A 16,381-nucleotide genomic window follows, 5' to 3' on the forward strand; every position below is an offset into this window, starting at 1 on the left:
CCTTTTATAATCAGTATCGTTGTTTCTTAAGATGCAATTCTAGAATTGCTAACACGCTAGGATTTGAATTGCGCTTATTTGTAACGATAATTTTCATGAAAACTGAAAACTTGACTTTTATGAATTGTAAAAGTATTAAATATAGTATCATTTTTCTTCTTATGTAGTAACTGTTTTGCAGTTTTATGTATTGTGAACTGTTATGAATGTAATTTGTGCATTTATTTCTATTCAATATAGCATATTTTTCTATTCAATATAGCGATAAAAATAAATAAAATATTTACCATAATTGAACATTTGGAAAGATATATGCAAATGTTTATGTTTTTCATTTCTTTAAGAGCTTGAATTTACATCAATTTCTTTAATCGAGATTCATAAATATGAAACATATATAAAATAAAATTCCTTAAATTTACATAAATCTACTCAATTTTGTTTTAGTGATTACTGATGATACGTTATTTATGTAAAACTATGTGAATATTAAAAAAGTATGTGAATTTCTGCTTTAGTATATTACAGCTTAAAGCTGAGCTATGAAGCATACTGAAATAAAATACCTTTCCTGACCCTTAAACAATTTTATATGAAATGATTCTTTATTAAACTACGATAATATGGTGAATTAATCAAAACTAACTGTTTTTAAAGTAAAACTTTAAATTAACAGCATTAGCCTTTAGATTTCACACTATTTCTCAAACAATTTTTGTATATGGTAAATTACAAATATTCATTCTTAATTACTTTGAAACAAAAATGTAACTACACAGTAAAATTCGTTATAAATTCAATGCAGTTTTCTTTAAAGTATATGTACGGAACATTCTAGAAACAAGAACATTTCACTGCCATAGAACAATATTTTCATCTCATTAACATAGCAGACTCTTGCTAGGCAGGTTTCATTTTCGGGTGGTGGAGGAAACTGCTAAACCTACCTTTTTCTATTCCAGCTTCTTTGGTTTTTTCATCGGTAACAAACAGATTCAATTTGAAAAATAAATATCTTGCATTTTTCCGAATGACAACGGAGTGGAATGAAAAGTGAAACAACACGCAAAATCATGTTTTGAAAATAAAACCATTTTGGGCTAATAAGTAGCAGTTCAAATACAGGTTATTTCACATTTTTTACGAATGCTTCTGTTAGACTTAAAAATAATTTTTGCGAAGTTCAGAGTTTAAACATTTAAAAGTTTTTTTAAGATACAATTCAAAAACTTCGAAACACGAAAAATGATTCGAAAATGTAAAGTCGAAGATGTGAATATCTTATCCTGCTTAAAAAATTATTTATCCCTATTCGATAGTTCACCAACTACAGCACTCAAACCCATATTACCATCTCGATGGCATAAAGATTAAAATAAGGGGTAATAAAAAGCATGTAAATAAATTACTGTAATTGTGCTAAATAACGAGCGCAATCAAAAAATATATGTATATATGATTGTAACTATACTGTGTATGAATTTAGAAAACTGTGTTAATTCAAAAAAAATTCAAAAATCGTATCATTCAATAATGTATTTCTGTAGAATATTGTTTTTTTTTTTTTTTTTTTTTTTTTTTCTAGAAATTAATTTGTTCTGAAATTGAAATAACGTTAATTTTTAAAGATTGTCTTTTATGTATTTTTGCACTTGGAACATGTTGACTTTTCTAGTGCGTTTTATGTTGACACATCCTCTCTATAATTTAGAAAAATTGATTCTTAATTTCATTTTGCAGAAAACTCGGAGTTCGAACATGTTCAAGAAGCGAAGGAGGATTTTGCTTGCCATTTTCTTTTCAAATTAAAATATTCTATATGAATTGGATCTTTAAATACTTCTGTTGAATGTTTTGTAGTTTTGGCCTTCGAATTTATCTTTCTTTCTTAGTTCGTTTAGCTAAGTTACGTCATTTTCATTGCATTTAATATATTTCTTTGCCATTGATTAAAATTCATAGAATGTTTTGGTATTTTTCTGTTAAGTGAATTTATGTAATTCCTTGTCTTTTTATACGAAAATATCAGAGAAATGCATGAATTCAGCCTCGTGCATAGCCTTTGCATTGCACACATTAAGTATTGGGCAGTTATTTATGACGCGACATGAACGATATTTAGCTCACATTCGGCGACTAGAGCCAAGTTAACAGGAAAAGGTTCATTTTTCTATAAAAAAAGTCAGTATAAGGTTAATACTTTTTTTATTTAAATTCCAAATTCTACTACTACTCTTTCACATATTATTTCATTATACGTTGGAGTAGTGCAGTAGTTGTACCGTAACTTTCACGTTAATAATAGCTATAGTTTAAAGAGAGGCGAAGGGGGTTGAAGTTGAACATATCTCACATATTTTTACTACACCCAATTAAATGCCTAAAATAAGTTAAAATTTTCTGGTTAGTAATGCTTAGTAATTTTTTATTTTTAATCCAGTTTAAAAATAAACTGATAATTACAAAGGAGTAAAATAATTCTTAAATACACGTTTTTAGGAATAAGTCAATCCTGTTCCTTGTAAATTCGTTTTTGTAATCAATTCCTTGTAATTCTGTGGAACTTCGTTTATTTATTTGTTTTTAGAAAGGAGACGTTGTTGTTATTTTTACTTAAATACTTCAAAGTCTTTTTAAAAGAGAAGAAAATTTACTGTTTAAAATTCCTTGTATTTTAAAATGTGTATTGAATTTCTAACTTCTTAACAACAAAGTTTTATTTTTCATAAAACAAGTTATTTAACTGTATTGCTCGGATTTTGCTTCTGCAACTGAAAAAATAAAAAGTTGTAAAACTTTTTATTTACATAACTGTAGCTTCTCTTTCTGTCGCATGCGATTACTATATTAGCCGATAGATGGCAGCACCACACACAAATTTACAAACAGAACAGTTTTATTTGAAATTCGTCACAACACATCCCTTAATCGCATTTTCTGTCATATACAGCAGGATTTTCAGCTCCATTTGGTGTGTATATCGATGCTGTGTTTGTGCTTCTAAAATAAATGTGACACCTAAAATAAAAATATTTAGTATCAATTTCTCGAAATGTCACTGTCAAATGCAATGATAGTAGAATACTTGAATATTAAATTCTAATACATTACATAAATCGGAAACTATTGTAACTAAATATTAAAAGAATATTTTAAATTCAAAAAGCTGATTATTTAATAAATAATCTCTATTTCTATTATCTTAAATCTATTAAAATTATCTAAGGAAAGAATAATAGCCAAAGCTAATATGGGAAAAAGTATTATATAAATTTTCTAAGAGAGAAGACCCTAATTTTCTTTCAACATCCGTCGTTGGCATTCTTTATTATTAAATATTCCTAACTGTGTTAGATTGCTTACGTAATGTTATCATAAATAATCAGTCAAAAGGCAAAAACGAAGGTATGCTATAACAACCCTGAGGAAAAAATTCAAAATTTAATATATCTTACTTAAAATCTTTATAGATTTATATATAATTTCAAACAATCGTATAGCATTAGGAATAGTTTAATTTAGATTTTGGATTAAATTCAGCATTTTCTGCTTAAGGTACTACAAATGTGGTTTAGAAACAAAAATAAAAATTTTTGAGTGTTCTAAAATTTTAAATAAATATCAAATGATTTTATCACATTCGCAATGAGGCTTGCAAATCACAGCGCTCATGGTCCCACAGCTTTATTAAAGTTGAGTGCAATTCAACAGTTTTTGAATGTGTCTTAATGCAATTATTTATTATTTTTACAATCAAAAAATATATATGTAATTGTAAAATTCTTCACGCTTTTTCTACATAAAAATTAATAAATTATCTTAAATTTAATCAAAGTTGTATCTCGAATTAAAAATACAGATTTTTTTTTTTTTAGTTATTTTATTCTATCCGCCTATTTACCTTTTAAGAGAAGTTTCTTGATTGCATTTAACTGTGTTTTATCTAATTGTTTAAAAATAATTTAGAGCAGTGGCCTCAAACTGGCGGTTCGCCGGCCGCATACAGCTCCCGAAGCAATTTTATGCCGCTCTCGAATACATTTCCCATAAATTAATTGGAATTATTCTGACAATAATTTGAAGAAAACGTTTAAGATTTCAATGGCATGGAACCCAGTTTCATCTTATTTTCATTGCCAAAATTGAGCATGAGTAATTCTCCTGAAAGTGGACCTGATTAATTTACTCTGTAATATAAATCTAATTCAGACTTGAATATACAAATTTGATTAACTTTTATTAGTACTTGTCAGAAGATTAATATCCTCAATCATGTATTTTTGCAATAAGAGTAATGGCTTTTTTTACCAGTGCATGTACAGGTAAACAGTTCTCTTAGTAGTCGAAAACTGAATTTAATTAATAAATCTACTAAAAGGACCAGACTGCCGATGAGTATCTACAATTTGTGATGAAGATACTTTCTAGTATTTTTTCTCCAAGATTAGAAACTTTATAAAAACTGAACACTATCAGGTGTCGTGGCTGAAATATACAGCAAGAAACAAAGAAATTTATAATTATTTAAGCACAAATATTACTTTCTCTGTATGCGTTATAGAAAAATATAATAAAAGAAAGAAAATAGGTTGCCATTACTTATTTTTAAGTTTTTATCTCTCTTTGGAAAGTTTTTGTATATTTCTCTTCAGTTTATGTTTAAAAGTAAGTTATTTAATGACTACTTTAATACATTACAATTCACTGAGTAAAATTTAATCTGAAAATTTTAATATTTAGTTGTCAAAACGTTTGAACTAGAAATTGTGATCAAAAAAAATTTCAAGTAAATAGGAAAACTTCTAGATCTCAGGAGGAAAATAAGTAAAAATGTGAATATTTTCTTTGCCTTATTTTTATATATATTCATTGACAAATATGTAATATTTTTTTTAATTTAGTTGACAAATTTTATTTTGTTAAAAAACAAAAACTTTTTTTTGTATTGTTTTGATTGAGATTCGTCAGGTACTTTCAGGTTGGGCAATTTGATTCGCCCACGGATACTTTGAGTCTGAGACCACTGGCTTATAGCATTGATTTTTCATTTCATAATTTCTTTCTTCACGTAGGAAATATTTTTCGATTTTTTTTCATACATTGCTAGAAATAACAGAATTACTGTGAAACTGTTTATTTTATAAAAACAAAGAATTAGCTTGAAACTTTTGTTCATTGTATTTTGCAGGATTTACTTCTTATATGCTTTGTTTAAGCAATTATTAGCTATATTCTGCTTCTACTTACTGATTTGCTTTTTTGACTGTTTTAACGTCTCCTTTCCTATGCGACAGTGTGATTGTGATGCTGTCCACGAAACCAATCGCCCTGCACCTTTCTTCACTAAGACACAACGTCTTGCAGTCTTCTACTCCTCCTGCTAATGTTCCTATTTCAATGTGTTCATCGGCTTTGACATTCAGTAAGCCTTTAACCTTGCGCCGGAAGCTATCTTTACAGTTAGAATCTGAAAAGAAAATATGAACATTTAGTATGATCTATATTAGACTTTCACCAGCAGAATTTAACGCCAATGAACTTAATTACAAGAAAGTAGTTTGGCACAAAATGAGCAGAGTAATACATTACTTTCTCATTAAGCATGTGAATATGTTTGGTAAAGGCATATAAATAATTTATCATACGTAGTGTGTTTACAAATGATGGGAACACTTTCAATAATTTAAGTCACTGGTGTTGTTGCCTTGAGAACATCTTTCTGAAGTCATGTCATCTACATTCTCAGTTAAAGCCATCTCTATTGAAGACAACAGTCTCAGTTGTCCATAATAATGTTTGCTACGAGATAGCGCCATGAGCGAAAGTTCGATATTCATTACAACTGCGACATGACGCCTTTTATACACTGACTACCAATAAGTATTTGGACACCTGTGATAGAAAAGAAAAGCTAACTTTATTCAAAATCAGTAGTTGGTAGAGCCTCCACGAGAGGTAATAACAGCGTGGACCCTCCGGGGCATACTTTCCACAAGTCTTTGTATGACAGCTAGTGGTATTTTCTTCCACTCGGCTTGGAGCAGACATATAAGTTCCTTCACCGATTTTGCACGGGTAGTGCACTCCTGAATTGAGCGATGCAACTCGTCCCAGAGGTTCTCAATAGGGTTCACGTCTGGACTCTGGGCAGGCCAGTCCATTCGATGAACTCTATTGGCACCATACCAAGCCTTGGTTAGCGTCGAAACATGACAACTGGCATTGTCGTTCTGAAAGTAACAGGGGTCCAACCCGTAAAACTGCCACAACGTAGGAAGCACATTGTCATCCAAAATAGTGCAGTAGGCATCGGAGTTGAGCTTACCATGAATGGGGACCAAGGGTCCCAGCCCATACTAGGAGAAACACCCCCAGACCATAATTCCACCTCCGCCGAACTTGATTGTTGGCACAATGCATTCTGGCAGGAGACATTCTCCAAGTAGACGCCAGACCCAGACCCTGCCATCCGAACAGTAAAGGGTGAATCTTGATTCGTCACTCCAAAGAACCCGTTTCCACTGATCTACGGTTCAATTTCGATGTGCTTTGCACCCCATTAACCGAGCAGCGCGGTTGGACTTTTTGATCAAAGGCTTATGGGCAGCAGCACAACCATGAAATCCAAGCAGAAAACCATCCTTACGGTTGGTATTCATTGATACAATACTCCCGGATGCCTGTTGAATCTCCTCGCGGATGAGGGCCATCGGTTGGGTGCGGTTCTTCCAAATTTCTCTGGACAGCACTCGTCGGTCTCTATCTCCCAGTTTCGTTGGTCTGCCGACTCTTCGCACTTTCCGACAGTCACCGCTCACCTTCTACTTCTTAATCACATAGGCCACTGTCGATTTTGGGTACTTCAGATCGCTAGATATGTCCTTTAAGGATCGGCCACATTTGTGATACCCGATAATTATACCTTTCTCGAAATCAGAGAGCTCCAAACTGCGAGGCATCTTGCATGCGACTAAAGCCGATGCTATTTCCTACACGATATATACCGGCGGAGTCCGTGACGTACCTTAGGATCGCAGATATCGTCATTTGCATAGGTGTCCAAATACTTATAGGTAGTCAGAGTAATAGAGCTAAAAGCATGCTTCGAACTACAGGCCTGAATACCCAAGTCTTTTATTGCGAACGAAATATGCCAGCATTCACATAGTAATCTATTTTATGCTATACTGTGTCTAGTCTTTCTTTTGTGAGCATGAAGTTAGCTTCTGTAATTCTTATTCCTGGAAATCAAGCCGTCAAGCTTTAAAGACATCGAGTAAAAGTAGTCTTTGATATAACCTAAGAACGAAACAAGAACAGTTGAATTTTAACAGATATTCTCAGGGGCTATTCCAGTAACATCCAATATGTCAAGTTCATCGGTTCTATAAATTTTATGTAATCGATTATGAGGTTAAAAAACATACAGACGTTTTTTACACTTTATTAATATTATCATGTCTTAATTGTCGATATTAAGCCCAAGTTATGAATCTGTAAAATCGTTGCTTTGAGGTAAAAGGGTTTAAAAGTCAGGATGTTCCTGGTTTTGAGAAAATTCGAATTATGAAAATTTCTCTTCGAAGCGAACAAAACCCTTTATTGAAATTAATGCATATAAAGATTGATTACTTCGCTTAAAATAAACAATTCCTTCTTTTTTTTTTTTTTTTTTTTTTTTTTTTTTTTTGCATTAAGATTTCAAAATTTTTATATCGTTTAAATGGGACAGTTAATCTTCATTAACATTAACAAATTAATGGAAGAAATAAGTACACATTCTTTAATGTTATAAAGAATAGAGTGTGCTTTTATACAAAATTAAAATGCGTAGGCTTACTTTCATAGGTTTTGTGAAATGTCAATTAACTTTTTTTATAAGTTGCAATAAATTATTTTAACTAATGTTGACAGCTTTCATTTTCAAGAAATTGATACGCTTATTCTAATACTCCGATAGGGTAGAATGGATAAGTTTGCTTAAATTTGACAGACTATTATTTTCAAAATGACGTGAATAATTTCTGCTACTTACTAATATCTTCTTTAAGTTTCAGGTATAATTCATAATACGATTTTGCTCCAGTTCTAAGCCCATGAGTATAGCACAAGGCAGCGTCTCTTAAGATATTTTGGTCCATCAGTTTGTACACAGTCGCTTCGGAAGCAACCTTGCGGACTAACTTCGAACAACGATTTAGATGATGTAACAAAGCATCTATCTGTGAAGCATTTTTATTTGTATTTAAATACATGAGTTAAATAAGCAGTATAAAACATATAAGAAACAAAACTGTAGTTAGCTTCTGTAAAGAAGCTTTATAATTTAACTGTATGGTTCCGAAACTTACATTTGTTGGTGTCATTAACAGTATATTTTTTAAACTGTTATTCTTTTTCTCTATTTATGCAAGCTACTCAGGTACTGATTTTCGAAATATTTTTTATTTATCTATTTTTATTACCTGAAAATTAGATCCATTTCGAATATACGATCCACTTCATATTATAGAAGAAATTTTAAGAATGAAACGTTTTAGGTGAATATGTTTATTTTGTAGTAATAGTGCGACAGAGCATCTTTTTTTTTCATCTGCTAGAATTTTCTTTGATTAATAGCACACTTAGCTGGAGCCTAAGTATATTGTTAGAGACGCATTGTTACTTGTTTGGTTTCAAGCAAATCAGTGGCAATTATAATCGATGTAGAAATGAAATGAGTGAAAAAATGCACAAAAATATTTTCCTATTGGCGAAGGAAGAATCATTTCGTTCTACTGGGCCAATACATATTGACAAAATTCAAATTGCGGGTTTCATGTCTCGAAAGCGCGACTTAGGGTATATATTAGATTTATATATAGCGTTGTTCTAACATAGGTATTTTCATACAAAAGCCAACTTTTCCTGAAATAACATACCAATGTTTTTCCATATTTCGATTCTACGACTCAAATTATGCCAAGATATTAAATTTTGTAAAATTTGGTGGAAATTTAAGGAGAAATTCAAAAATTTATCTTGACCCAATTTTTTTTAGTTTGCGCCAAGAATAATTCACTTGGCGAACTTCTTAATATGTGGCAACCAATTTTCCTTTCCTTTCATTATGCCGTAGCGGGAAGAAAGGCACCTCGCTCCTACCTTTTCACATTGTGTACGAGCAGAAAAAAAGTCACATCGTTTCCACTTCCAAATAATTTTAGCAAAGTGGCTGAACCACATTTGATGTTTTATCGCTTTCAACTAATATGCCAAACTTCAGAACGCACCAATATATAAATTCACGTATATCTTCGAACGAAACACCTTGGCATAAAACATCGAAAATAAAGCGGTTCAAAAAAATGGTAATTTTAAAATATCTTTGTAAAAAATGAAGCAAATACAAATCATGGCATGGGGTTAACATCGCAGACATGTGTATGTCAGGCTTTAAAATTTGTAAATGTATATTCGCATAAAGATTTGTGAACGCAAAAAGGAATGAGGAATATGTTTATGCACATATTTCATACTTTTTTAATAAACTGAAATTTTATTATAGAAAAATCAAGGAAACACAATCATTCAAAAACTGAAAACGAGCAAACATTTAATGTTATGTATAGCAGTTATTAAAAATTTAAACTTATGTAGTTAACTAATATTAAAGTTCATTATTTAATCTTCTTTATAACGTTTCATTGACAGTTTTTCATAAAAAAATATAGTTAAATATGTTAGAATGACTTTTAATAGCTAAATACATGAGTTTAAAATTATCTTAACTGTTATACGTAGCATTAACGTTCTACTCATTTTCAGTTTTTGAATGCTTAAGTTTCCTTCTTGATATTTTTTATTTGAAAAACTTAAATAATAAAATTAAAAATATGAAATGTGGAGTAAAATATATTCTTTATTTCTCCAAAATCACAAATCATTATGCAAATATACATTTACAAATTTCAAAGCCTGAAAAACACATGTCTCTGATGTTATCGACATGCCACGATATATACAATATTTTTAAAACGATACTTTTTTACAATAACTGTTTAAAATTGCTGTGTTTTTGAACCGCTTTATTTTCAACGACGATGTTTTATACCACGGCATTATAGAAATAACATGTTTCCTTCTTGCTATCTTTTCGCTTATGGTGTTTCATATACAATGACGTTTTCGCCTTGCGTTGTTTTCTTTGGTGATGTTTCTGCCACGATGATTTCAACGTTTACCGTTTTTGTTACCTGTGCAATTTTCGTAATTTATTTTTTAAATGTATCAATAGTGATCTAGATAATTCGGGCTAGCGAACATATACTATAAGGTATTTCTCCCACTTTCTTGGCGTGCCTTCATGGTGCGGTGGTCTGCACACTGAGCCGGTATTCCAGAGATCCGCGGTTCGATTCCCGGCGAAGGCTTTGTTAATTTTTTCTCTTGCCTGTTTCCAAAAATACCTAATGTCTCTACAATACTTCTAGATTCCGCTATTAGAATTTATATAATTCATGATATGTTTTCATTTCAAAAAGCATAATATATAACATTTATATTTCAATGAAATGAGTTTTAAACAAAATTCAAATGCAGTTAAAACTTACAATGAAATTTTAATATGTAAATCTCAGGGAATAAGAATGCCTCTCATTTGTTTATTTCAATCATTGATATTTTTCGTATACATTACTGTTTTAAAACTAAGTAACAGATATCGTTATGAGGGTATACAAAGATATGAATTATAAGCGCAAATATGTTTAAAAACAGAAACTGAACTGATAAATTGGAATCTTACCTCTTCTTCCTCTTGTTCTGTGTAAACTTCAAGTGATTCCAACACCCATCGGAGAAGAGCAGATTTAGTATTATGGATATCATCGAACATTTCATCCACGAATTCAAGCATCTTATCTAGTTCACTAAATATTAAAAGTAATTAAAGATTAATAAATTTAACAGCTATGCATCATCCTAATATTTATAATAAAAGTATTAGACTGCAAGTTCTCTACAGCATTATAATAGAAGTAAACACATTAAATGATGTGTTCAATTATAATTCAAAATCTATTAAATATACATTTCTAAAATATTATTTATTGAATTTAGAAATTCCAAAGCTGTTTCACCCACTAGTGGCAGAGCGATAAAGTCGCCGAGCACTAGTCGTTCAGTCCGAGGTTTGAATCCCGCACACGAGCTGCCTGCATGCGTATTTTTTCCCATGTCTAACGTGTGTACAAGTAATTTCGCTTAAAAAGTCTTCCCCGAAAGCATCCGTCAGTTTCAGTAGATGGCCCTCAAGTGCTTTGTCACAAATCAAATAACACAAACCAAAATCAAAACTGTTTCTTATCCTTAACGAATCAAAATATGTCATTAAGCATACTTTATAATTTTCTTTACTCACATAAAAAGCAATTGCTGTGTCATGTTTAAACTTGACATTCCAGACTTTTTAATTAAAGTGATTTTTATTATTTATTAAATTTCGAATACTTTTAACATTGAGAGTGTTTCCTTTGAAGAGGTTCCCACGAAGAGAATGTTGTCAAAGCTTGTTGTAAACTGCTAGGATTTTACAATGTTTATAATGTTTATAGTTTATAATATTATAGTTTTTATAATGTTTACAGTTAAATGTTTGCTAAGACAATTTCAAACATTTTTCTCTTGATTTACGCATTTTAAATCTCTAAAAATGCCCCCGGAAACAAATGGGATATCCTCAAAAGATATAACATATCCAAAAATTTTGCTCTTTAATTTTCTTCTGGTTTTGAGCTGATGCATGATTTCAAACCTTAAATATTCAAATACATAATGTTTTTAGAACAATTCAATTATCGTACATAAAATATATCCCATGTGGCCTCCATCATTATTATTACTGGCCACCATCATTTTTTTTCCACGAACTTTTATTCTGTAACTGGCTACTAATTAATATGTTATGAGGATAAGGCTGTGTTAAATGAAGAGTTGCTATAAGTAATGCATGGATTTGCAACAAATTAAGTGTTAGAAATGATAGGGTTATTCAAAACAGTCAACCATTTTTTAAATTTACTTGAAAACTGAATAACTTTAAAACTGGTAGCAGTTATTATTATATTAAAATAGATACAATTTCATAAATTTAGTTTTTACGTATTTCACAGATGGTTAATGATCCCATCATTTCTGATTTAGTAAACATCAATGTCATAATCCTTTTCAAAGCAAACGCGTGACAATATATTTTGACTGACTAAAGCTACAATATTTGTGGTACTTTGGCGAATAGCCTCGCAGATTAGCAAGGAATGGAGACGCAAAAACAATATCGTTGAGAAATCCCCGCAAGAAAATACACATGGCACTAAAAATGAAGATTGGAGTGACCATCGTATTACTTCACCATCTCCTCATCTATGCATCTTCATCGAACTTAAGAGTAAATTTTGATTAAGATACCCTCGTAAATAACTTCTTTACGGCAAAATTTTTTATCTGAGATACTCTTGAAAATTGTCTATGTGATAATAAGCCGAACAACTATCTTGTTAAAAGTAAAAATCAGTACTATTTTCATTCAGCTGTAACATCAGCCAGTTTTTCAGGATATCTAAGCAAATCCTCCTATTAAAGCTTAAATCTATGCCGTACCAGAAAAAGAGGGCATATTGAGCATTTTGGTAATATGTAAGATGGCATTATTGTATTCTACTAATCTAAACTGGCAATTCGTCAAGAATACACGTTCACGAATATTGCATACCGATATCCATGGAGAGCTAGATGTCAGGCAATTTGTATGTTTTCTTTCTTTCTTTTCATCATCGACGAAACAGCTGGCCCACTGGGTTAGGTGCTTTTCAGCCTGTTGAATCCCGTCGATGGAATTAAAAATAAATATATGAATAAATATAAATAAAAAGCTTAGTACTGTGTCCTCCGAGAATTGGCCACGAAACGAAGAACATTGAATTAAGGACCAGAACATAGAAAGAAGGTGCATGGTGGGTACTGCTGAGACTAAGCGGAACACTTTTCACTACTATCGTCCATGTTAGGCATACAGTTATATTAAGGATGTGCTATAATAATCAGGTACAGATGTAAAGATGATCAAATACATTACAAATTATGGAATACATTAAATGAGTTCTGGATTAATCATAATATTAAATGTAACTAAAAATAGCAAAAACAAAGCAAAAACAAAACACAACAAAAAAAAACACAAGACATTAAGTTAATTAATATATGTATGGAGCGGGCTGCTTACGGCACGGTGTCCAAGGAAAGCAGTCACTCCAGGCTGTCAGCTATGCTCTTAGCAATGGTAGTGCAGTCTCTAATGCGGCTGAGCGCATATTTATTCTTAATTGTGTTCTTGAACCATGCTGGCATATTGATTGCAGTTGGTCTTTTTAAATGTGAATTCCACGTGGGCGAGTAGTCAAACAGATAGTGATCTAGGTCACCAGTACTGCCACAAATACTACATTGGTCACTGTCTCTTAGACGAAATATGTGAAGATAGGACATATATGGGCCATGTTCTATCAGATACTGTGTGAGGTGGGAAGAGCTGCTGTTTAAATTGTGGTTAACTTTTGGTTGGAAATCATTCAGTCTTCTGCCTGTGATGCTTGTCTCCTAGTAGTTTTGCCATTGCTTCATTAGTTCACATTTTAAAGTAGTTTTCAGATACGAGTGCTGTGCGGAAGGGGCATTCCAATGCTACTCACGTGGGGTCAGTGGCTGCGCCTTTCGCAATCATATCAGCTGCTTCATTTCCTTTAATCCCCGTATAGGCTGTAACCCATCGTAGCTGGGGCCTCAGACTTGCAGGAATCGAAATTAATAGTTTTTGTATGTCTCTGACAATGGATGTCTACTGCGTCCGCCCTAGATGGCCTGCAAGCTTGACATTGAGTCTATGTAAATTACTTTATATCTGCCGTTGTTAGCAGTAAAGTCCAGAGCTGCCTTTAGGGCTGTAAGTTCTGCCTGAAACACCGAGTTACTGGGATGAAGCTTCTTAGCCTAGGAATGGATTATGTGGTCACACTCTATTGCACACCAGACACTGCCAGTCCCGAGTTCTCCTTTGGAGCCATCAGTATATACGGCTAAGGATTGTAATGCACTTGGAGGATTACAGTTTGCTTCGATATCGAAATCTTCAGGGTGGCAAGGAGAGTGGGCAATGTGATTCTCGTAGTCCGAGGATACATAAGTCTTAATGCAAATAGTAACGTCTTGTTTTAGTCTGATCAGTCTCACCACAGCACTCTCGCTCTGTACTATCAAGTGCAGGGGCGGATGCCCAGCCAATATATTTAATGCAGTTGTAGGAGAGGTACGAAATCCTCTGCAGATCCCCAGAAGAAATGGTCTTTGCGTGGAGTTCAATGCATGTTTCATGTTAATCGTGACATTGACGCCTCATATGGAAACGCCATGAAGAGCTATGCGCTCAGCGACTGTGGTACTTTTCTCCTGTTTACAGGCATGCTGGAAAATTCGCCACTTTCCAGAAGGCACAAAAATAGCAGAAGTTGCCCTCTTCCTGAAGGAAAATAAAATCCAAACGAGGCTGCTTCTTATAGGCCCATCTGCCTGCTCGCAGTCATGGGAAAAATCCTCGAAAGAATAGTACTTCAAAGACTGAATTTTTGCATTCATGCTAATAAACTCATAAATACTAGTCAATATGGCTTTATAGCAGGAAAGTCAGTGGATCACGCACTAAATCACCTACGGAACACGGTACTTAGAAACAAGCAGAATAAATTGCATACTATTGTCATCAGCATAGACATTCAAGGTGCCTTCGATTCGTTGTGGTGGCATGATGTTTTGAAATGTCTCAAAGATATCAATTGTACCATAACTTTATTTGATTTGATCTACAGCTACCTGAGTAAAAGACGAATTCAAGCTACAACAGACGGAGGCGTCCACATGCAAAAGGTGACGAAAGTCTGCCCGCAGGGCTCCTGCCTAGGTCCATTTCTGTGGAACCTGGTAGCAGACACAGCGCTCAGCCTGTTTGATGATGATGAAACATCAGAAATAATAGCGAATGCTGACGACTTCTTGCTAATTTCAAACGGTCACAGCCGTAAAAGTTACGGCCCACCAGCGGCCGAGCGGTAAAGTCGCTGAACACTGGTAGTTCGGTCCGAGGTTCGAATCCCGCGAACGGGCTGGCTGCATGGGCGTTTTCGTGGTTTTCCCCATGTGTAACGTGTATACGAGCCAGTTTCCCTTAGAAAGTCCTCCACGAAAGGCATCCCTCCCCTTAGGCAGATAGCCCTCGTGTGCTTTGCCATAATTAAATACACCAACACCAACCAACCGTAAAAGTTACGAGGTAAACTCCCAAAAAGCGTTAGACAAAATAGTCCGCTGGGCCAGTGAACATAAGCTCACAATTTCATAAGCAAAAATCAAAAGGAATGCTAATTAGCCGAGGAAAAAGGCACGAGCGTACCCCGTGCGTAAACCTTCATGGCAGAACCAAACAATTCGTGAGACATTTCCGCTACTTGGGTGTGATTATAGACGACAGATTCTCCTGGCTCCCTCACATCAAGGATCTTAAAAATAGGCTGCATAAATTGTCTAATACAAAGCGGAGGCAATTTGTATACTATAGACCACTGGCCTTTACAGTTATGGGTTGAGGCAGTGAAAGAAGGGATTCTATTCTGAGTAGAACAGACTCTAGTTCCAGACGCTGAGTAAATATTGTGGCAGAACCGGGAAAATCGTCAGAATTATGGATAAGACAGCTGGAGGATACAATGTGGACCTTATTTTCAAGGTTCGCTGGAGTTTGAATTGTTCCTATTACACACTGCAATAAATGGCTATATGCGTACTGTTATTTCGCAATCACACAAAATTAATAAAAGCACCCAAAATTTTTGTGTTGTTATTTAAAATGGTAAATATATTATGCACCCCTCTATATTAAAAAAAATTAATAAGTTTACTCCTTTATTAGTAGAACAAAATTTATCTTTGACTGTGCAGCGTATTTGCTATGAATCTACAAAATATCTCCATAATGGAGTTGAAATTGACAGCAAATGAAGACAGAATTAGATGCCTTATTTCCAATAATATAACTGCTATACAAAATAGCTCTTTAACGCTAAAATAGTTGTTAAACTAATGATTTAGAAAGATCAAAAAACTTGATTTCATTTATTCAATAGGCATGAAAAACGGGCAGACAAGGAATTCAGACACTTTGCAATCCCATTTCCAGAAAAAGAGACAAAATTAAGTATTCCTCACCGTAATCATGATGAGAAAATCAGGAATACAGTATTAAAGAAAAACCACAAGAGTATTTATAGAAAATAAATCAATGAATAATATAAAATTT

General features: G+C 33.1%; 1 protein-coding gene across 1 annotated transcript in view; it reads right to left on the reverse strand.

Moving 5' to 3' along the window:
• Positions 1-2,878: 2,878 nt before the first annotated feature.
• The window catches only part of LOC118184899 (uncharacterized), a 32,977-nt gene continuing 19,474 nt past the window's right edge, over positions 2,879-16,381 (reverse strand). The window contains exons 6-9 of the mRNA XM_085816880.1: positions 10,787-10,910; positions 8,036-8,222; positions 5,248-5,467; positions 2,879-3,018 (exon numbers count right to left, since the gene is read on the reverse strand). Coding sequence (XP_085673006.1) covers positions 2,925-3,018; positions 5,248-5,467; positions 8,036-8,222; positions 10,787-10,910 — 625 coding nt within the window. The 3' untranslated portion in view covers positions 2,879-2,924. The remainder of the gene's footprint in view (positions 3,019-5,247; positions 5,468-8,035; positions 8,223-10,786; positions 10,911-16,381) is intronic.

Source organism: Stegodyphus dumicola, chromosome 5 (assembly GCF_044657685.1).
Source record: "Stegodyphus dumicola isolate Sdum_Otavi_A_Nest chromosome 5, ASM4465768v1".
Taxonomy (NCBI): Eukaryota; Metazoa; Arthropoda; class Arachnida; order Araneae; family Eresidae; genus Stegodyphus; species Stegodyphus dumicola.